Source organism: Colias philodice, chromosome 11 (assembly GCF_061535455.1).
Source record: "Colias philodice isolate Cphi_HAF_F1 chromosome 11, ilColPhil1 Martin Lab GWU primary, whole genome shotgun sequence".
Classification (NCBI taxonomy): domain Eukaryota; kingdom Metazoa; phylum Arthropoda; class Insecta; order Lepidoptera; family Pieridae; genus Colias; species Colias philodice.
The window spans coordinates 13,044,500-13,069,362 of record NC_143096.1 but is presented as its reverse complement, the minus strand read 5'-3'; the positions used below and the strand labels follow the sequence as shown (position 1 = coordinate 13,069,362).

Below are 24,863 nucleotides of genomic sequence, written 5' to 3'. Positions count from 1 at the left end.
TAGTATAATATTTAATAAAATTTAAATTTAGACTCAAATGTCAATATTATAATCAGTATTTTATAATTAATGTAAATTTTATGACTAATCACTAAACATTTTTTATCTGAAAAATAATAAACTCTATGTAAGACATAGGTCTCGATTTATTGTAGAATAAAGATATTAATTATTTTTTGTGACTTTATATTTTTCTAGGAATAAAAAAAATAAACAAATAAGGTACATAATAATATGTATATTGTAATCGATATAATATTTTTAATGTTGTAGTAGCAATTATTAGTATTTATATTTCACAATTTTGTTTGCATGTTATTTTGAATTGCTTAAAGTTTTAATAAAATAAATTAAAACTATCTGAAATATAATAATTATTATAAGTCTACTTTTTTTGTAAGAAACTACAATATTTGCAAACACCAATATTGTAGTATAAAATATCAGTAGTTTCATTGCGGAGGCAGAAATAGAAAAACAGTAATAATAAATATTACAAGTTAAACGCGTCAGCTGTGAAGTTATCGTAGTTGTCGGTTATCAATGCTCTTAAAACATTCAGGCCGCTGAGGGCCGCCTGTAAATCGTACGAGTAATCATAATGTTTGTAAATAATCAGGTGTCGATGTGAGCGGCGTCGTGTGAAGCGTGGCGGTGCGGGGCGCGCGGCGAGGGGCGCGGTGTGGGGCGCGGGGCGCGGTGTGGGGCACGGGGCGCGGGGCGCGGCGCAGGGGCGCGGGGCGGGGCGGCCGGCGGGCGGCGCTGGGCGGGGCCGCCCCTCTCCGGCGCCGGCGCGCGGCGCGCCGCGACCGCCTCGCCACCAGTCCGCTCCGTGCTGCCGTTGAGCACGCACGCGCATGTCGCTCGTTGTCGAACACGGTGATGTGAGGTGGCCCTCGCTGCCGCAGTGCCGCGCGACTAACGCGCTTGTTTCGCGATCGTGTGCGCCAGGTGAAGGCTCCAGAGCCTTCGAACCGGCAAGACGCCGTCCACCGTGGATCTGAGGTACGGCGCCATGGCGGCGACCACGTACATGCCGGGAGAGCTGGATCTCGGCAACCTGAGCGGGTACCACGCTGCTTCGCCGCGCAGCGTTGAGCCCGCTGACATGAAGTACCAGCACCACTTGCACTCGGGTGGCTCACCGTCGCCCGGGGCGCCCATCAACCCCTGGGCGTCGCTGCCCCCGACCGACCCGTGGGGCATGCACCAGCACCACGCGCACGCCGCTGACGTGAAGCCGCCGGCGGCGCCGCACGACCACCGCCACCTGCAGGGCGGCTGGCACGCGCCCGTCGTGTCCGCGCACTACGGCGCCGGCTCGCCAGTCACGCTGCACGGCGGCTACCCCGTGCCGATGCACCAGCACCACATGCTGCGGGACGTGCAGCCCTCGCCGCACCCGCTGCACCACCACCACCCGCTCGAACGCGACCAGCCCGAGGAGGACACGCCGACGAGCGACGACCTCGAGGCGTTTGCCAAACAGTTCAAACAGCGAAGAATAAAACTCGGCTTCACGCAGGCCGACGTCGGGCTGGCGCTCGGTACCCTGTACGGAAATGTGTTCTCTCAGACGACGATATGTCGATTCGAAGCGCTACAACTCAGTTTTAAAAATATGTGCAAATTGAAACCGTTGTTACAAAAGTGGTTAGAGGAAGCGGATTCGACGACGGGAAGTCCGACGAGTATCGATAAAATAGCGGCCCAAGGCAGGAAAAGAAAGAAGCGCACGTCCATCGAAGTGTCAGTGAAAGGAGCGCTCGAGCAACACTTCCACAAACAGCCCAAGCCGTCGGCACAGGAGATCACGACGCTGGCGGATAGCCTGCAGCTAGAGAAAGAGGTGGTGCGGGTGTGGTTCTGCAACAGGCGGCAGAAAGAGAAGAGGATGACGCCGCCCAACACGCTCGGCGGAGAGATGCTCGAGGGCATGGGCCACGGGCACTACGGGCACGACGTGCACGGCTCGCCGCCGCTGCATCCGCACTCGCCCGCGCTGTCACCGCCGCACCACGGGCACGGGCACGGGCACGGGCAGCACGGGCACGGCCAGCACCCGCTACAGAGCGCGCACACGCTGGCGGCGCACTAACAGTTCGCCCCGTGGGCGCCGCCGCGGCCCTTCTACGCGGAGCCGCACTAGCCCGCGGGACTTAGGCAGCGCCGCGGCCAGGACGTGCCGCGGCCAGTGCCCTGTACATAGGTGCAAGTGTCGCAGTGAGTGACCGCCACGCCGGCCCCGGCGCCGGTAAGTACAGCGCCGCGCCCGGTGAGGGCCGCTTTCGTGAGAGACGATATCATCGAATTTATTTATAGATTATTAACGTTCATACGTGCCTACCTGTGTAGGTTGTCGTGGTGTGGATTAAATTTTAAACCCGTTGCTACTACTGTAAATTAATTAGCGAAGAAACCGAATCGGGTGTGAGCTAGAGGGAATACGATCGAGTCATTAGGTGCAATGTTTATATGTTAAGTGGTGTGTGCGCGGCCGGCTCGGGCTCTGGCTCCGGCGCCGCGCTCACCGAGCCCTTATTCGTACTTTATTTTAATCAAAAAGTTGCAGCCATTATGCCAAAATGGTTATCTAATGTTTTACTTGTTTTGTTGTTTTTCTTTGTTTATATGGTAGCCAATCTCGGTACTTAATATTATTTTATATAAATGTTGTGAACCAGTGTGCGAGGCCGAGGCGGGCGCGAGGCAGGCGAGCGAGCCATATTAGTTGCTTATGTTTAGTTATTCCTGTAGAGTAGAAGAGAGTGCGGAGCTCGCCCGATTCGAACCAAACCTGTTGTAAATGTAATTATTTCGTTATTCTCAACGAAGTTGAAGTTGATATGTATATAACTGTATAAACTATAGGTAATAAACGAACGGCAGTGGTAGTGCGAGCCTCTAGTAGGTAAATAATGAATAATTAGTCTTAAAATGTTTTATATTATTATCTAAGTATTTAAATAAACCAGAGTAAATATTTTACAAAGTAGTATTATTGAATCCCGGTCAACAGGCCACACCGTAGGGACAGAGGTGCTTTTTTACGCGGTCGCAGGTAGGGAGCGAACAAAACGAATCGAACCCGAGACCTTATAAAAAGTTTGATAAAGAGTGAGCTGACACATTCGTTTGTTTCGCATGTTTATTCGCTGTCTTGTTGAGTTTTTGTGAAGCGTGCCGACGGCGGGCGGTGCCGCTCGCCGCCGCGCCGCTCCTTGCGGCGGCCGCACCGCACCGCTCTCTCACGGTGTTACTTTACGTTACATTCAATTCATTGCACTAATTGATCTATCGCTGGACAACACTCACTCTGAGGTCCCGATAATTAGTAGAAGTGTGCTAGCGACCGTTTGAAGTAACTATAGAACTTGAATAAGATTGCTGTGTTGCGAAATGTTCGTGTGATCAGTCTTATACACAAATAACACACACATACATACATTATTACACTGTAATTTTTACTCTATTAGAGAAACTAGTGATATGAAAAAAATTATTCAATTTAAATGTTATAATGAATTCTTTTGCATTTTATGTATCGAATAGTTTTTGACCTAACTAAAACTGGTGATGAACATGATAAAATAATTCTGATTGCTACTGAAATTTTCTGCATAACGATAATATTTATAATGCCCGAAGAACAGGACTCGTCCTGGCTTGTATATCAGACACAGATCATAACTGCTTACTGCCAATAAACACTAAATCAGTGTGCAATATGTTCCGATAAGATCCCGCTACCTGCTCGTGATTTATTGATAAAAAACTTGTCTCAATCGCCGGCGCTCAACTGTACACCGCGTATCATTAAACAATGTGTGTTTAGTTTGTTTCTTTATTATAATATATCTACATTTTAATACGGGCTATCATTGGGCGCAAGTTTTTGTGAATTTGTAATATAAGAAGCGCGAAGACATCGGTTATTTTTAATTGCGTTAAAGGAAGACGTTGTCATAACTTTTAAAGGTTTTAATGTGTAGTATTATAATGTTAATTTTCTAATTTCGCGTTTTTATTATGTTTGCTAGACGCTCTCAATTAAAAATAATAAGTTTTTTTCTTGTCTGGACGTTGACCCGACGACTCACGTTAAAAACTCTACCGACTCTATCATAGTGAAAATAAGGCGGTTTTCTGTTTTCTATATTGTAAACTTTTTGTTCAAATCGAGTAATAAATAATTTTAACCGTTCTACAATAAGCGCGTAAAATCTTCTAGCGTCGGCGTCGGCGTAGTAACGAGCGGAACGATCAATTTTTGTAAAGTATTCAATTTCATGAACAGTAATGTTGATTAAGTAAATGTTAACCGCAAAAAGTGGAGCCTCAACATAGGCCCAATGGCGCGTCAATCAGTTCGGAGCTAGTTCGGCTCGGCTGGCTCTTAGTTTCACCTGTCAATAGCTCTATAAAAAGCGGCTACAGTTAAATGGTTCGCGCGAAGGAACATAACTTATGTTAGTGACAAAAACATCACGTGACGTGGTCATGGACAAAATGGCATTCCGCGGGCCTAGTCGAGCGTTGGAGGTGAAACTGAACTGTGCGAGCCGATAAGGGAGTTATAGCTAATAGAACAATGTCTCTTATTGAGATTTTTTGTTTAACGAGGGCTCTAGTGAAGATGGGGTTGATACTTAATTCAGTTCAAGGGCTAGCGTATTAGTTAATGAAGCCTACACTTGCGTGAGCTCGATTTATTATTGTTATTTTCATAATTAGAAATTATGCAGCTTAAGTGTAAATGATACGAACCGACCGGTAACATCGAGCTACAGTACTTACACTAATACACTATTTAACATTAAATTTTGACGCTATTTTGTGATGTTTAATGTAAATTAAAGATACATTACCGTATAATCGCGCGTTTATGACCAAGTTTAGATATAATTGAATAAATTCCGTTAAAATAATAACTGTAATTGTATGTGTGGTTACCGCGGCGTCTGCATTCGTTATAATATCATAAATATTAATATACAGATACGTAACTCTTGTTTGACTCAAAGAAACGGATCGAAATGTTAACGATGGACTAATTATGCATAAAAATACTTTATTTTTTTGTTCTTTTGCAATTATTCATGCTTAGCTTTTTATACAACGGGACATTGTTGCGTTATTAATAAAATTAAATAAATCGAATACACAAAAGTGTAGATATTTTAATTAACAATATGAATAGTTTTCTAAATGCAAATAAACACATTATAATTCGGTATCGCGGTTAAACGTTTAAAGTACACAAAATAAATGATTAAAGTAGGTATTATAATGAATAAAGCGCGTTGCGTGCTTACTGCTTTGGACGACGTTTCACATATTTTCTACTTTTAAAGTATGGTCATTAATCTAACATTAATATCTATAGAAGACATGAATCTGATGTTTTTTCTCGGCACCCGAGAGCAATATTTCACGTTGACCTAATCCAAGAATTGGGAACACTTGTCGGTAACTTTCCACGCTCCAAGTTCCAACCCGACCACCTTGTAATGAATGCCATCTTCATTTTGTAGTTATACGCACTAATATTTGTCTATATTATTTATCAGGGTGTTTACGGTTTACAAATTGGTGCTTGACAATGATTTTAACACTAATTGCGTTGATTATTGTGCGTTACTCAATATTGAAGCAATATATTATGTAGAGCTATGATTTAAACTTTAAATAAAGCTTTGTTCGGTTTTGTTTCGATTAATAATTATTATAATATGATATTATTTAATATTTAGTAGCTGAAATTGTGTTTTAGTAACAGTATATTCTAACTTTGAATAACAGAAATTAACCGTTACTCTATAAAAGTAGAGTTTTACATTTTAAACAATATGATATTTTTACTTGCCGTTTTAATTCAAGGTCTACGCTTTTTTGAAAACTTTATGGATTTACAACTTAATTTGGTCATAATTTTATTTCGTATGATTGTTTTGAACAGCGCATGTAGGCAAAAATTCATTCGAAATATAGAAAATACAAAGGCATTAATTTATAAAAGTTGGATAGGTATATTTAGGGATGAGCAATTACCTCCAGTTAAAATGGATCCAACAGAATGTCATACAACAAGTGAATTTGAAACAAAAAGTATCGGTATCATTGTTTAGGTACAGTTTGCACATTTGCATAGCGGGCCGCACTCGACACAAATCACAGCGCTATTTTTATAAAAACCTAATTTATTTGTTGTAGCTACGTCATGCGAAACATTCTGCTTTAAAACTTTGTTAAAATCTTAGTGTTTCTTAATGAACTTTACCCTTTTGATCTCTCGAATTCTTGTTTAAAATTTTGATAGTATTTGAACAATATTTTCTCTTCAATAAGTGATAAGATGCGTTATCGCGGCGCGTTAGAGGTTATATTTTATTGTAATAAACTGAGCACCTCGTATAAGTGACACCGCGGGGCGCAACTAGTTTTTTTATTAAGGGGATCATTTTTTATGCCACGGTATTATTAATTGCGGTAAGAATTTTAGTTTTAAAAAGGTCTATTTGTTAACCCACATCGAATAGAGATAATTTGTTGATCTATTTTTCTGGAGTGAAAGATTTATCTAGAACTAAAGTAATCATTTAATATTATCTGTTATAGTTGAAGTTGATTATTATGTCTACAAAAGTAATTTATAAAAAGTCGCTGCTCGTTTAACTTTCATGTTATTTTTGGTGTAACTTAATATGGATATCCAAAAATGATACTTAAATAGTAAAAAAAACGTCACGATACGTTCAATTAAATAAGAAAGATGCAAAAGCATATGATTGTTGTTTAAAGAAATTAGAATATCATTAATATTTATATTGATTGAATATGAATATTAGTTAAGGATGCGTCGACAGTTCATAAGACTTCAACGGGCTGGCATTTCGCTTTGGAAAACTTATTAATCAACATCATTTATATTTCAATATAATTATGATAGAAAAGAGTTTATTTAAAAAAAATGATATAAAATTCATTTTGAATTTGTGATACTCTTATAGAAATAAAACATAGGTATAGGTACCTACGTCTCTGCACCTGAAAACTTCTAAACCATTCGGTGAAAATTTGACAAACACATGATATCATGTTCAATGTAAAACATTATAATTGTCAATTTAAAGATAGATATCTATTGAAAAACACGAAAAAGGTGGTAAATAGCTTTGTCGCTATCGGCTACATATAAACTATTCCAGTCTGTAATAATGTTAATTCTTTTGCAATCACTATTTTATTGGCCTATAAATAATTCGATAAGTAATCGTCAACAAACATTCAAGTATTTTGTCTAGAAGAAATTGCTGTTTAATATTGCATGAAAACGTGTTTATGATTAGGTTTGCACTAAAAATGGCTATATTATCAAAATAATTGTATAATTAACATAATGGTCTGAAACGTTTCATTTTTGTTAATGTAGATAATATAAAATGTGTTAAGTAAGCCCGTTGTCGTCTCGTTTTGACTTAGTCTGATTTTGATTTATAATGTGAAAAGCTTAAAATTTCCCGTCGCCGCGGCCGTACCTACTTCTGCTTAAAATATTTTCAAAGCCACCGCATTTTGTGTGACAATCAAATCAATCCATTGAAAAACAATAGGTACCTACAAGTAAATAATTTAAATTTTGAAACTGAATGGTCGTAATTTTACTGAATATTGGTTTAGATAGAGTTTTTATTTTCGCACTGAACCAGGCAAATTGACTGACCCGAAAATGTTGGTAGACAGATATCTAGTATAAAACATGATTGATAGGTAGGTATGTACTATGTATATCCCTTTTCACCTGTTCTTAGCCGGGCGAGATTAACCTAAAACTTACCAATAAAACATTGAAAACTGTAACTTATTATTATTATTACCTAGAGCGATAATGATTATCATAAATAAGCGAACACAACCTGAATTAGTGGATTCATTACGTGTATTGTAATCTAAAAATCTTTAGCCTTGTGGTTTTTTCGATCCAAGTCAGTCTTATAATAAACACTTTATTGTAGTCTCGGTAAAAACGATAATCGTTTGTTTGAATTACGCTTATTATTATACAATATAATATTAAATTATATTTAATTAGCTTTCCGCCCGCGGCTTCGCCCCCGTTTTCATAGAAAAACCCGCATAGTTCCCGTTCCCGTTTGATTTCCGGGATAAAACCTATCCTATATGTTAATCCAAGTTACCTTTTATATGTGTGCTAAATTTCATTGTAATCGGTAATGTAGTATTTGCGTGAAAGAGTAACAAACGCACACACATCCTCACAAACTTTCGCATTTATAATATCAGTAGGATTCTGATAACGTAGAAAAACCATAGTTAAAAATATTTTAAGGTAAACGATAGTTATGAGTGTATTTGTCTAAATGACACTATTAATTGCGTACAAAAAAATATTCTTTGTGTAGTGTTAATGACACTAAATGGTCGATAGTGGCTGCTTGTTCAAGGTTCCAGATAGTACAGTGGGTGTCTAATAATACTGCGGCCTTCACGCGTATTCCTTCGCACTAATGTCGCGTACAAATCCTACATATTCAAGTTTTATGCGTATTTCCTCTGATATTAGAGTTTTCTATGTTATAGCAAATAAACATAACTCTGAAAATCTGTTAAAGTTAGGACATAGTTACTTCATATTGAAGATCCGAGAAGATAATATTTAAAAGCATATCTATGTAGTATCAAAGTAGGTATGTAAAGAAAAAATAAACGAATAAAATATTCAATGACAAGACAATATCAAAACAGAATGTTTTGCTGTCCCTAGAATTAGTAGGTAGTTCTATAAATAGTTATTTTATCAGTTTTCATTAATTTATGTTAGTTATGTCTACTATGGTACCTACTAAACTTTTATTCATTAATTTTGAACCTACTAAACTTGAAGGATTGTCGTATATGTATAATGCGTAGAAGACTTAGTACAAAACATATATTATACATATCTACTTATGCAAGATTTGTCCAATTTAATAATTTATCCATAACACATAGATATTACGCATTTGTCTCGGTTTCAATATATTTACCCACCGATACTTGCGTCAGAATAAAAAGAAATATTTACTCAATTAATGCTTTGTTTTTTCCATGTTAAAAATAAACTAATTTGCTTTTAGGCATCTAAACTAATACAACAATATTTTGGTTAGCTAATATTTAAGAAGGCAGTTTACAAAAGTTTTAATCTATATCAAAATATTCAAATTATGTATTAGGTACCTTGCACTTTTTTATGAATTAATTTAAAATATTTTTTGTGTCATAAAATAAATTACCACCTTGTTACAAATATATTTAAAATCATTAAGTGACTTTTTATATGCTTCATAAAAAAATAAAGAACTATTTTTTATTTTCGTATAAATTCTAACGATGTGTGAGTGTGACTATAAGGAAGCACTTTCGATGTTTGTTACAAACTGGCTTTAAGTGGTTTTTAATCGTAGCTTTAGGAATATTTGGAAATAACACTTCAAGGTAAAATTGGGTTTAAAAACGTTTAGTTAATTTCAACTTGATGACTTTTATAAATTTATAAATATAAATTTATTGATCACTTTTATCAATGCTTACTAAATTGGAGTGTTTTATTTATATAAATGAACAAAACATTACAACTAAATATAGACTTTTATCTGTGAAATAGGTGTAGATAGGTGCCTATATAATTATTAGAATATGAACATAACTATATTTTGTGCATACCTACTTCTAAATTAAAAGTTTTTTTCAACTCCTTATCAGTTTTTGAAAATCCTTTGTTATTAATATGTTTGTAATTGTTAAAAAATTCAGAGCCGGAAAACATTTAAATTTTTCATCAGTAGTACGTTACTTTTTTTAATAAAAATCTAGATACAATAATTATATATATTGTATAACCGACTTCCGTTTACAGCGAGAATAACAATAATAAACTAATTTCAGCGATACAGCCTATGCCATTTGTTTGATAAGAGACATGCAGGGGACTATAATCTTTGAAACGTAGACAATAAAAGCGAATTTGTTTTGTCGCGTAGGATGGCGTGCTGATAAGCACTTAGGCAGTTAGCGCTAAGCTCTCAGTGATATAGGAACTATAACTAACTGCGTGTAATAACAGCCTGCTGCTAATGTTGCCTATATGCCTTCATTATGCCGGACCTTCTGTATATTGTGTTCCTATGTACAGTTTTATTGCTATTAAATGCCTAGTCACTTCATTATATCCTTTGGCACAATTATAGTTGACATAGGACGTAAGTTCGTAACACAATACAAAAATGGTGTAAAATTATTGTTTCTAGTTGGTGACTTTTGATATGTAGATTAATGTTAATTTACTTATAAGTTTTTTTATTTTAATCCTTATTCGATGAGTTTGGGATCACTTAGGTATACCTATGTGAAATGCCTTTACCACATTTTACTATTTACAGTTTTGATAATTTATAACGTTTTGAAAATACTGGATACAAATAGGAGTCTATTAGGTAGATATTACATCGGTAGGCTCATCATTAGAAATAGTTTTTTATTAATTTGCAAAGAGTAATCGAAATTATTTTTTTCGAATTCTCATTAATCGAGTAGTTTTAGTTAGAAAACTAATTTATAATTAATCATTACTGATTAATTATAAATTAATTTTCAATCTAGTATTTTAATATAAAAAAGTCAATAAGACCAATAAAGATATAGACCTCTAGGTACATCTATTATATTACAAGCGCTTTACTTACAGATACCAAGCACATTGAATGTTTTAATAAACGAATATGAAACATTTAAAAGTTTATGACCTGAAAGCATTGTTTACTAGGAATACAACAAATTTAAACCAACTTATTCTTTCAAAAATATCGTTTATTTTAATCAAATAATATTGTTATTTATCTACTTCCTTAGAATTATTTAAATAATTATCTATAAATCCTACTAATATTATAAATGCTAAAGTTTGTGAGGATGTGTGTGTTTCTTTATTACTCTTTCACGCAAATACTACTGAAACGCGGGCGGAGCCGCGGGCGGATAGTTAGCAATTTTCTATAACAGGAAATGTGTAGGACATTACGTAATATAAAACCTAGCCAATACAAAGGTGTATAAATGTTTTCTTTCGATTAAATAATTAATAAGACGTAACTTCAAGGCTCTTTCGATACGGGCTTCACTTGATAAGGTTAACGGTTAGAGACATATAATATATTAAATTATGTTACATTTTGTTAAACCTAATTATGTTAGTATGAAAGTACGAGAAATTAACGCCAAAGTCAATCGAAACTAAACAAATTATTACATTTTAATATTATCTGCACCTATCGTTTGACACTTGAAAAAAATAGTAAAAGAAAGGACTCTATATAATGCTCTATATTAATTAATATTTTCTTTTTAAACTAGACATCTATCTTTCATTTTTTAGGGAAGTCAACTTAAAGATTTCGTACTATTTTCCTTAAACGTAAATTGATCCAATAACTTATACCCACAAATAAAAAATCCCCTTACGCCTATGACGCATTATGATAGTTTTATTTTGACTGAACTTCCTTGTATATCTACAAACAACAAAGTGTATTTGTTCGCAAGCAACGTGCGTGATGTAAAAAATGTTAATTCAATCTGTCTAGACTCTACACTGGAGGAAGTAGAAAAAGTCTGAAATTTTCATAAGTATATGTGAATATATGATTTATTTAGCGACGGTCCAGTGCTATGTTACTTGTAATACAGTTTTAAGGTATGAGAATAATGATAGTGTTTTGATCTCATTATGCGTTTACAATCTATTACCTATTGCTAGACGCATTAAAATATTTAAATTTAGATACAAGACATTTTAATGTTGTTTTTGCAGTTAAATTTTACTTTTCCTGTAAAATACTTAAATTGATTCGGTTTAAATGTATTCGCATGCGGCATGTGTTTAAAATTCAAATTGCTCATATTTTTTACAATACTAAATCATAAAAATTGTTGAAATAATTTCCAAAATATGAGCTTTATTATTTACCTGATTACCAGTGATAAACTAACAGAAATCGTTATATATTTAACAAGCTGTGCCCCGCGGTTATACCCGCGTGGCTTCGCTCTTGTTGGTCTTAGCGTGATGATATATAATATAGCCTATAGCCGTCCTCGATAAATGGGCTATCTAACACCGAAAGAATTTTTCAAATCGGACCAGTAGTTTCTGAGATTGGTCAAACAAACAAAATCTTCAGCTTTATAATATTAGTATAGATTTAGTAAGGATGTCATGTCTGGTCACTAACGAGACAGTGTCCTGGTGTCAATTGGTCTTCAATTAGGGCCGTTGGGTCACTGGCTCGTGGCCTTGATCGATCAATCGTAATTATAAGGACGCTAAGAAATAATCTCTCTAATTCAATAACTTAACTCTTATACTATAAAAGGTAATTGATAAGAATAGAATAATGACAGTTTTTGTTAAGAATACAATAAATTTTATTTATAAATATTTTATCGTTCGAACTAGTAGCAAAATAATTCATTTTTTCTGTATTATCACAGTTCCAAAGCGTTTTTAAAAGTCTAGAATCTAGATAAATAAATAAATATGTGAGTTTAAGTTCCTTATATTCAAACTGTGTTTTTGAATTTTGAATGACGTATTAAAAATGCTGGACCGTTCATTTTAGTAGCCTTGAAAATTTGTAAGGATATTTCTTAAAAACAACTTAATTTTTATGTTTTTCATAAAAAAATTAGATTGGTAGAACATAAACCAGACAGACATTAACGCAAATGATACTGTAAGAAGTAGGTAATTTTTTAAAGTAATTTGCAATTACAATTAAATTGTGTCCTTGTCGTGTGAAAAAATAATCAAATTTACTTATATTCGTGTCTAAGGATACGCATTGAATTGTGTATTTTGTTCGCTGTAAATTTGACACATTATAAAATAATTATTAAATTTCCGTATAAATTATCCATAAACATTAATTCTTATCTAATAGATATCTTGCAAGCAGGACACTTAGGAACAAATTAGTTCCGATTAACGGTCGTAAAAATCAGTCCAACATAACTGTAGGTTAACAATATTAATTGTATGGTAATTCTAGTGTCAAATTAGTTATCTATTGAGCACTAATACTGACAATGAAGTAGTTATTATTATACACTCTCACTGCCTTGAGCCGACGCGTGGGAACAGAATCGAATTCATCTCATTCCTATCTGGTGATTACATACAACATTGATATTGTATGGGTTATAGTTTGTGTAGTGTTTGTTTATTTAATTATATTGCGTGTATTAGCAAGTCGAAATTTGTAAATTTACAGAATTTTGTAGCCTAGTTGCTTTCTAAAAGGATGGGAATAAAAAAGACTTGGATATATTTCTGTTATAGGTAATACTAAAGTACTAAACCATGTAGATATAAACTAACTATGTAGATAATAATATAGAGTTTACGGTTTTACTGATGGATACAGTTTTATGCACTTTTCTTTTTTCACATAAAGGTAGAGTCAATATTTTTCCATAGCTTCTTTTACAAATTACAAACGTAATAATTAAATAAATAGTTTTTCGCACTCAACTTTGAGGACATTTAACAGGACTAAAGTGATAAAACTCTAACTCTATTCTACTACGGACAGTAGACAAATTCCCTCGTGTTAACAGTTTTAGCACTTGCTGTACGTAATACAATTTAGTTATGTGCTTGTGTGCGGGTGTACTGCGCATGTGTGGGTATAGTTCCATGAATGGCCGCTAGGTGTCGGCGGGAGTCGCATCCTACACCCTTTACTTATTCAATTTTATTGTTTTTATAATAGAACTATTATTGCGTTAGTAAAAAGCAAAGCAAAGCTCAAAATCGAAGTAACTGAAAAAAAATACTGAGGCACTTTGCTTTTCGAGGAGTTAAAGGAACAATCTTGATCATTTTTACGTTAAGTTAATGATTGATGAAAATAGGTAACCTTTATTAACGTAAATGCAAGTATAAATTATAAAGGTGCATTTTTTTGAGGTTAAATGCATAATACATATTAAAAGATTTTAATTAGAGAGTTCAAGATCTGTGAAAATATTTCGGGTTCCGTGCAAATATTTGTTTCAATCATTTATAATTTAATTAATTTTGATAATATAAGATGAATGTTAATCTCTTAAAGTATCATTGATAATAATCATCACAAATTATTGGCCTGGTATTCAAAGGTCATATTAAATTTATTTTAGATTATATTTTAAACACGAATTAAATTAATACACACGCACAATGCATTAAATCTATGTCATATAAAATCTAAGTATCTATATATTTTGTCTGTCTGTATATCCGTTAAGTCAACAAGCAATGATGATTGATCGCCGATTTGTCCAACTTCCGGCTATTTGCGTCTAGACTAGACAATGGGCTTCAGACCCTAACTACGCGTCGCCAATTGCAATACATCCCTAGTTTTAAAGCTCACAGCTCAATTGCTTTTGCCTATCTTATTTTGTGGTTGCACTTTTCTGTACCTATGTGTTAATTCTTGTTACATAAGCGTTCTTTAATATCGATATTTCATATTAAATGACCAATAGAAAGACGACTACAGTACTTTAAAGAATGCTCCCAGTCCCATGTACTTATAGTTAATAGTTATGTAGAGCAAAGTGTATATATTTCAATGAGCGACATTTCTACTTGGCACATAAGGTTTTGTGTTTGTGTTTATCCATATTTGTTTTACTAATTCGCGTCAGTTCATCAGTTGAAGAAAATAGAAGTTTACCAAATACGCTCGGCAAAAAGTAAAGTATTTATTAATGTACGTAATTAAAATGTATAGAATAAACGTGCAACAAAGTGAACAGCGAATACACATTTTTTCTCAAACGTCGATCTCAGAATAAAATTAAACTTCGAAATTACAGGTTAATATGTTAATAGATTCAACTCGTATAAAAAGCATGTCATCATCGCATCACAGAAGCTGCTATTACTTCCGACACCTATTATTATTAATTATGTGTTGTAGTCAAAGTCAATTATTCAGGCATTGCGTATGGTGCCCATTTACATATTTTTCTTAGCGATCTTGCTACGGAGCTTTGTATAAGCGTGCGGTTGAAAGTTTATGAGTTATTTTTTCCGTTTACATATTCATTATTCATAATATATTAATGGTAATATGAGACGGATTATGGAGAGTGGATTTTAATTTCGCTATTATAGTTTACTATACCTTAACATCTTTCATAATATACAGGGTGTCCCAAAAAGTAGTGATGAACGGAAGCTGGGAGGTAGAGGACCTAGAGGGCTATCCGAATCACCCCCATGTATGTTATGCGATTTTTCGTATTTTCGGAGATATGACATTTTTTTCGTTATGACTTTTTTGTGTGCTTAGCTAAAAGATAGGCCAATTCAGTACCTATGCTAACATTTACTATCGTTAGATCTTCGGATGGAATAAAATAAGAATTAAATGCCAAAAAGATAAAATTACCCAGTACCTATGTTCACAACTTCAAGGGCTCATAAAAAAATAAAATCACAAAAAAAAAGTTTTCCATTTAGCTTTTAAAAACTTGCTCTATCTATCAGGTAGCTACCCTGAAAATTTCATTTTATTATTCAGAAGGCTTCAATCGAAAAATTTAAATCTAAATGTGGTAAGTGTGGTTTTAAATAACATCCATTCTATATTGGTATAATTTACACAGAATATTTTTAAATATTAATGCAACATATCTCAGGTATTTGAGAATTCGCACTTAACCAACTGATCATTAATCTTGTAATTAACTAGTACATAAATAAAATTATAATATGTAATGGTCGAGTAATTAAATCCAGTTTATTATACATAGATATTTATTATTTAGCATAGAGATATAGGCTGCGTAGCTCGGGTGCGGTTCATTGTTTCTGTCCAACTAATTGGGCCTACAATACACAAAATATAGTATTGTTTGCAAAACTGTCGTGTTCCGTTAATAGAAAACTTGTTTATGTTATTGTCGAATGGGCTGATTGAATTAATTTTAACGTAAAATGCAACTGTAATTTTTGTCTCTACTAATATTATCAAGAGGAAAGGTTATGTAATTATGTATGTATGTATGTATTATGTATGGTTTTTACGCATAAACTACTGGACCGATTTCACTGAAATTTAGCACACATAGAGTAGCGTAACTTGGATTAGCAAATAGGCTAGGTTTTATCCCGGAAATCACACGGGAACATACGCAGGTTTTTCTTTGAAAATGCGGCGAAGCCGTGGGCGGAAAGCTAGTATTATTATAAATTAATATTCTATGCACTTGTATAGTTGGACTGTGAGACAAATAGTCTCTCGTTTCGGTTAAATAGTAACGAGTAAAACTATTTAATATTATTAGTTTTATTTCATATTCCTACATGTTATAAGAACCATAAAAGAATCTCGCAAATAATAATCCTACCTACGGATACTAGTTAGCAACAACGCATAGGTATAACACTAAAATGAAGCTAAATATTATAATAATACACACTAACCTTGTTAATTAAATTTTTATAATTAAAATATTATGTAGACAACAATAAAGATAAACATCTAAATCTAAGTAACTAAGAATTAGACGTTGCTAATTACCTATTCTAGCACAATTATTACCCTTTAAATATCGTTATTTTATTTAAACAAAGGTACATACTAGGTACATATTTTGAGTTTTTAATTACAATTTTGGATTTGTTTTCCTTAAAACTATTCGAATAAAGTGAGATTAAATCAAAAATAATGAAGTCTGCTGGAAAATTACGGCGAATTATATTTTAAAATGCGTATAAGCTTAAATTTTTCGGTATTTAATACACAAATCAGGCTCGGAGCGTGGATTTTAGAACAGGTGCAGGTGCCTCGGGTCACGTTGGGTTGCACCTTGCGACTCCATGGCTACACGCTACACGCTCTCACATCTTGTGCATGAACAAACACACAAACATAAGGGAAGGCTTGCGCAAACACCTGTCAAACATGCCAAAGGACGTAGTGTCCTTACCTCTTAACACTGATTTGTTAGCACAATAATTTAATACTGCTACAATGTTAGTATGCAAAATCATAATTTCGAAACGTCTTGCTACTTTTTTTAGTTTTAAAAAACCGAAAATATGCTACATAAAAGTCTGTAGTACCTACCATTATTTTATAAAGTTTATTTCCCTAATTATACGAGCGGTGGCAATTGATAATTGATTCTATTAGCTTAATTATTGAGAATATCGGGCGTAGGTTTGGACTTGAGCAAAAAATATGTGTTAGTTTTATAATGCCAATTAAAAACGGTGTTTATTAGTTCTCACTTGTAGGTACGTATCGTAAATGTCCGCGAATATTATTAAAATATATTTTTTGGTCGTTTAATTATAAAGAAATAAGTATAAGGCAACATGCAGAGAATTTCTTCATTCATAGTTTATAAAATGTGCCTTTGCATTTAAACTAAGATCTAATAAAAGCAAGCAAACAGCAAAGTTAATAAGCTTCAAAGCTAGATTCTTCGCAGTTCAAAAGTTTAGTCAATGAATTAAAGGGTGTTTCGAGTGAATACAAAATTATGTACCTACCTCAAAGGTTAGGATTAGATAAATAAAGGCGATTTAACTTATCTCTACAATAAATGAACAAACGAAAAATGCAAAGCAATGCACCCACGCTGCACCACTGTGCTTTTTGCAATCATTATTTATTACTTTTAATTATCGACATTGCGACCGTACAATATATCGCACAATTCCACTCACACACGAGAAAATAGTCCAAGCAATTATAATGTTTATCTCAAACTACTAGCGGCTATTTTATCTTGCAGGAATCATGTGCGATATTCGATAGCGCATTGTTATCATGTGCGAGGTGTTCCTTAATGAACACGGAAGGATCGACCGGTTTTCTTAATTAACTCCTAAACAACTCTGATTTTTTAATCCTTTGAATAACAATATTTTTTTATTCTAATTCATTTAAAATGTTGCTTCAGTTAATAATACAAATATTTGGAATGCTTCTACATATTAGTTGAGCATAATTTTTTAAGGAAGTATGTTTTTGTTATTATTTTTTACTAAAATGTAGTACAGTTTAAATTTGCACACCCAAAAATAATGTGTATCTATATTTTTGTACTACATTCTTGCAAATAAATATATTTGAATTTACTCTTAAAGTAAAAAATATATTTTTAAATAGAGTCTTAAACATTTATTTGAATAAATTCTAAGTTATTCTTTTTCGTATTACCTACGTATTTATTGCATTGTAGTCAACATGTGTTGGTTTTTAATGGTAATTTATGATAAAAGGTATTAATCGAAATAAATAAGATCGCAAGAGGAAACTTCAAACGAGTCTTTGAAATGTTTTAATTATTCAGATGTACACATTAGTGAAGCAATGATTTATGCCGTTTTAATTAATATTCACATATTAACACTTCTTTCCATATTGCGAGCCTATTCGATATTTTTTATGAAATTGTTAAAACGTTTCAATTATTGCTAATTAACTTGTCTTTCATCGTCAATTTTGAAATAACTTCGTAGTGCTGGTTTATTTCAATCGCGTAATACTGAAATTAAAAGTAACTAATATAGCATAAAGTAAAGTATGTTTGCATCAAATATCATCTAAATTGGTACGGTTACTCAAGGGTAGAACGCCCGTATATAACAATTCGTAAACTTTATTATTTACTAAAAGTTTTTAAACGTTCCTCTCCATAGAGACTAGAATATAGATTTCAGTAGGTACCTACCTACATGTTTTTGCGAATAAATCTTTAGTATTCACCTATAGCCTTCCTGTGATGATGCAATAGCCTTTAAGACAGGAAATTCTTCCCGAACTGAAACTTTTACTTGCTCTGTATGAAAACACTAAAATACTAAACTAATCTCAGAACCAAATAAATATTAAAAAAAGACGGGTTACACTCCGGGAGTGCCGGCAGAAGTGAAAACGCGCGTAGTAGAGAGGGGATAGCTGTCTCTACTCTCCATCCGTCTTACGCTTTTTCGATCAGGTCACGTGTCCTGACGCGAGTTTAAGATTTTATACCCATTACAGAAAAGTGCTCAACGCCGCTAAAGAAGTTTTCACTTCAATAATTAATAAACACGTAACTGTAGGTAATAAAATATAACGGCGGTGAATAATCGGCCTACACCAACGTTTGAAGAAAACAAATGTTATGCGGCACATTTCACATTTCGTTGGAAATTATTCCGCAATATGAAGTGCTATTTGTTAGCTGTTAACCTCTATAATAAATATTAATATTATAAAGATTTTAGATTTTTATTTCTGTATGTAACGAATGAATTCTGAAACTACTCTATCGATTTTAACTCTTTCACTAGGTATTGAAATTCTTCCTATCATATTAGCTATTTTTTGTATCATTTCAACCTGGGACAAGCCGGTATAAGAAGCTAGTAAATAATAAAGCTAAAGTTTTACTTGATGGCGAGTCGACACGACGAGTTGCAGCGGTGGTGATGCAGGATAATGCAGTTTCTAAGGGGTAAGGTAAAACGTAAAAAGATATCAATAATTATTACAAAGGTAATTAAGGCTGTTTTGTTTAGTTTTTACATGTGACCAATGCATAAAATGTAAGGGCACGGAAAGGCATATACTGGTGTAGGTTTTAGTTGGTATTTACATTATTCATCAATAAGGTACACTTTGAGTATGAGGTATCGAATCTACGACTTTTGATAAAGAATATCTTATATATAAAATTCTCGTGTCACAATGTTAGTCTGCATACTCCTCCGAAACGGGTGGACCGATTCTCATGAAATTTTCTGTGCATATCGGGTAAGTCTGAGAATCGGCCAACATCTATTTTTCATATGTACCACGGGCGAAGCCGGGGCGGGCCGCTAGTCTTATATATAAAATTCTCGTGTCACAATGTTAGTCTGCAATTACTCCTCCGAAACGGGTGGACCAATTCTCATGAAATTTTCTGTGCATATCGGGTAAGTCTGAGAATCGGCCAACATCTATTTTTCATATGTACCACGGGCAAAGCCGGGGCGGACCGCTTGTCTTATATAAGAAAGACATGATTTGAAGCGAAGATTATTTGTGAGATAGAGTTAATAATATTTAGGCACAAATGTCGCCTTACTAACCATGCTAGGTAATATAGAAATAATCTAATTGCATATTAGAGTTCAAAATTCAAATATACTTTTACAAAGGGTAAGAAACCGCGGGCATAGCTAGTATAATTATAAAATTAAAATATATTATCTCGCTATAAACGCTCTATTATTATAAGATTAAAGATAAAACATAATTCAGTTCATCAATCACAAGTTCGTATTATTAAAACACCAAATATCTCCAGAGTCACGTACAGAATAATATTTTCCGCCGCACATAATGGCCGCAGCGTAACCATTGTTTTAACGCCAATAACAGTATAATTAGCCGGTAAGGGCAGGTGCACACCGTGACGTCCACATCTGATAACGCACTTCCTTCGCAGCTCCACCGGCCGACGTGCGGTGTGACCGAGGGCTTATTTTTTGTTACAGAGACAATTTATCGCTCGTAATATTGTAATAAAACATTTGTCTAGAGCTTATAAAGTTGATCAGTTGTATTTGAAATACTTATTCTAAGAAATGAAATAATAAATTTTGTGAATACGAATTGTGTTTCATTTTCCACCTCAATGATATTATGGTACCTATAAGTACGGAACTGACCTCTGTCTAATTTAGTTTATCTTTAGAAATATGTCCTATAAGTAATGAAAGCTTTAAATAAATCGCATTCATTATAAAATTAGTGTTTCATTTCGATCCTATTTTAGTATCACGTGTAGGTATAGAAAAGAACACGGTAAGTTATTGAATAAATTCTATGTGATAAAGTATTTCTAAGTCTTAATGTAATAACTAATAATAAAGTGTTTGCATAATACAATGTTGTCATGAAATATTCAAATTATTGCGAATTGCAGAGACATTTATTACTTACTTATCGTTTCATAGAAAGTAAGTCTGGCTGCCTTGTTCTTGACACACTTACTTTTAATCATAAAATTTAATGATGATCCTACAGGACTCTACTTAAGAATAGGGAGAGGAATAATTGTTTTATATAGATTTGGCTGCTGATTCCTCTGTACATTATGAATCGTGTAAATAATAAATATCATAATTTGAAGGAAAGCTTTATTAAGTTTAAAGTTTTTTTAACAATTTAATAAAGTCGCAGCTAAGCTTTAACGATTCTGCATAAAGCATGATACATAGCACTTTGTTCAAACAAAACTTGATGGTACATGCGAGACAGGATAGTGGCCATCATACACATGACACAATAATACGAACGCTGGACAAATGTCGCGCGACTCGCCACCGGTATAATTATAACGTCGCGCGACAGTCGCGTGCGACACCCCGCGACAATTTGTTAGCGCTGACGCGGGCTTCCGGTCCCGTGTGGACGTGCCTCTTTAAACGTTTGGCCTTCCGGTAAATAAATTAGGTAGGAAAGGTGGAATTTTATGTATGTCATTTTGTAAAAAGGGCTAGCATAGGTATATTAAATAATATATTGTAAAGTTTACGTTAGTCGCTACAATTGTAACAGAATTCCAAAATAGTATAGAATTTTGGTCTAAAGAAGTAGGTCTAAGATATAAGTAATCTTGTCACAAGATTTGCTAAGGATTGTGAATGGAAAATAATATATTTCCCGATAGCAACAGGTGCTGTAAATAGGTGTGACATAATTAATGAGTCATCGATTGGCTAACACTGATGCAAGCAACTAATTTGTTAAGGTTTGAACTTAGCCTAAAGACATACCTACCATTTATTATAAGTTATGGTTAAATTTTAAGATTTATTAATAGTGGTTTTATAAGGAGCTTATGCGTGTGGCTCTATAAAGCTATTTATATATAAATCAATCATGGCGTTCTAATGTCACGAAAAAAAAAATGCTTGACCATTAGGTCATAGAAACTCTGTGTAGAAACTGTTATAAATTCTTTTAGTAATGTTACTTTTAAAATCTTGTTAAATATTGACTCTATATTATTTACCTATAATTACTTATATTTAAAGAAGAGGACGAGTCATCTGTTATTTTGAATAAAGAAAAGGATAATTTTGTGTGATGAATCTTATTTCGATACGTTAACTTTTAGAAGTACCAACCTATTTCTATATTTTAAGTATAGGTATAAAAAACTTCCATTCAAAAATACTTAAAAACAAAATTGGTCGTATTAGTGGCGACTATAGGAAACCGGTTGGTGTAAGCTTAATGCTATTAGACAAGTATGAGACCATATAAGTAGGTGATCTTTTTTACTATATCCGACCATTTAATTTAAAAGCACGATACTTCCCGTGCAGTTTTTTTTGCAAACTTGTATACGAGAGGAAACGAAATGAATCAGTGAAAGACAGTTCCTGACAATATTTATATTATCTAGTATACTTTATACAGTAATTGGGTGGAGATATTATAGACTTTGGATCGGGTTCATAAAACTTTGTGACAATAGTGTACACTTAGATACTTCTTGTTACACAGTCTACAGACACAATTGTTGATCAAATATATGTAGTAAGTATATGTAATTTTTAAGAAAAATACAAAATAGCCTCTTTCCTATACTAGCTCTACGTACTACTACGTAAGAGTACCTATAGTATACTATCACAAATAAGAAATCCTGTGCTATTTCTTCATATACGTATAGGTACAAAGAAACCATCTATCAAATATAAAGTCTCGCAGATTTCTAATCTCAAAGAACTATTAAAAACTTACCTTATTTTAAAATACATCGTATAACGAACTCAACTTTTACCAAGCAGAGTATTCATGCATCTCATGTCCAACTAAACAACAGTTGGACAGTTTTAGCAACATTAGAAGATGAAAGCGCCAGTAGCAGAGGTGGGTGTGTCCAGCGTCCAGGAGTCACGTGCGACTATATATAGCCGCCAATGATCGACAGCTTCTGGTCTTCTTGATTGGCGTACTGCCACTGGTATACCAACACTATAGTGATATTGAAAATATGGGTTATTTTGTAGTGTATGTGTATAGGATAGTGTGAACGATGTAAAGATGTTTAACTGAACCCAAATTTTAGAGATGGTCATTGTCAGACTCTAGAGGATAGTTTGATTCAGTTATGCGCGAGTATATATTCTATGGTTATGCGTAATATTTAGTAATATACCTAGGTATTTCGAAAATATAGAGATGGAAGTTCAAGCTTTTATATATCAACTACTTACTTCATCAATGTTTTATAATTTATTGGCTATTGAGTTAGTAGATAGATATACAATATTTTAATCTCACTGTATATATGTATATATTTTTTTTTATGCTATAGGATAGCAAACGAGCAGACGCGTCGCCTGGTGTTAAGCTATACCTATAGCTTCGTGTTATATGTCAGGTTAAATTGTATAAATAATAAAGATATTAAAGCAAATGTCGTGTGTCAGTTGTGAGACAAAGGAAAGACGCATCTGATTTCTGTTGCACTGATCAATTGTAATAGGTAAAAACAAAAGAGCAGTTATGTTGGTAGCCGTTAATATAATTGACCACAAGATAGGATTGCTTATAGGTATGCTAAATTGGTAAATTTTAACCTAGGATAACCAACTTATATGAAATCTAGGCGAAGTAATCATCGCAGAAATAGAAGAATAGAATAAGACAGAGAAACAGCATAAGAACAACACAGTAAAACATATACATATATAATTTACCGCGTGTGATTTGTCAATCAATAGTTATCCCATGCCTATAAAAGCAATCAAATATTTTCCTTCTCAAACAAGAAAACTCATACAATTAGTGGTCACTCGGAACCATAAAATAAACATCGACATTAATGAAAATATTCCAAAAGCAAATAAACCAAGACTAAGGCAGGTCAAAGTATTAATTTGACGGATCCCGCTTGGCCGGGGCCAGCAGGTGTCCTCAAATGGTAGTGATAAATAGACGCCACGAGCATCGAACCCGGGCCTTCACGGCTAATAACTAAGGGTAATCGGGATCATGGAGTTTCGATATGGGATGATTGCCTTTTGGTTCTTTTGGATAGAGCAAGTGAAATTGGAGTTGTAATAAATGAAAGATAGGTCAGAGCAATATCATTGTTTAAACAAAGGCAATTTAGGAAGTTTTCTTTGCTACATTCTTGTTGCATTTAGATATATTTTACTAGCAAAGAATCTACGTTAACAGAAACAAAGTAGGTAGGTAAAATTAAAAAAAAGCTACATAAATAAATTTAAATTTATAGTAGCAATGTTGTTATTTCAATAAAAATATACCTTCTTTAAAGACAGGCTAATGATATTATAATTAGTATTTATTAGTATCAATATATAATTTACATGTTAATTGGATCAATGATGACTAACCAGAAGTACACAATTTTATTTTATTTTCTGATAAACAAAATAAAGTGTGATAATTAAATCATAATATCCATTAGGACCGAGGAAGCAAAGCCTACTCAAACAATATTTCCGCCATTCGCGACCTTAAGGCAGCCAGTTGACATCCTTCAATATTCTAATTTCGTTATCTCTAACATTGATAATGAGTTCTTGATCAATGGTATAAAAGCCAACATTTTTAATTCGAAAATGTCTTTAATTTTATGAGAATATACATGATGTAGTGTGAAGTGTTAGAAAAAATGTAACAGCACACGTATTTTCGAAGTTAAACGTTGATATAATTAATCATCAGAATATCAAGACGTAGATGAAAAGTATTAACAGAATATAAACTAATTCAGCA

General features: G+C 34.0%; 1 protein-coding gene and 2 long non-coding RNA genes across 3 annotated transcripts in view; all 3 read left to right on the top strand.

Moving 5' to 3' along the window:
* The window catches only part of LOC149484961 (uncharacterized), a 208,542-nt gene that overhangs the window by 115,148 nt on the left and 68,531 nt on the right, over window positions 1-24,863 (top strand). The gene's annotated exons all lie outside the window — the stretch shown is intronic.
* vvl (ventral veins lacking) lies at window positions 806-2,992 on the top strand. Its single transcript, XM_089701167.1, has one exon. The coding sequence runs from the start codon at window positions 1,016-1,018 to the stop codon at window positions 2,096-2,098; it is 1,083 nt and encodes a 360-aa protein (XP_089557293.1). The 5' UTR covers window positions 806-1,015; the 3' UTR covers window positions 2,099-2,992.
* On the top strand, window positions 17,463-20,711 carry LOC149484964 (uncharacterized). The gene is made up of 2 exons (XR_016316329.1): window positions 17,463-19,578; window positions 19,617-20,711. It is a non-coding gene; the product is annotated as an uncharacterized LOC149484964 (long non-coding RNA).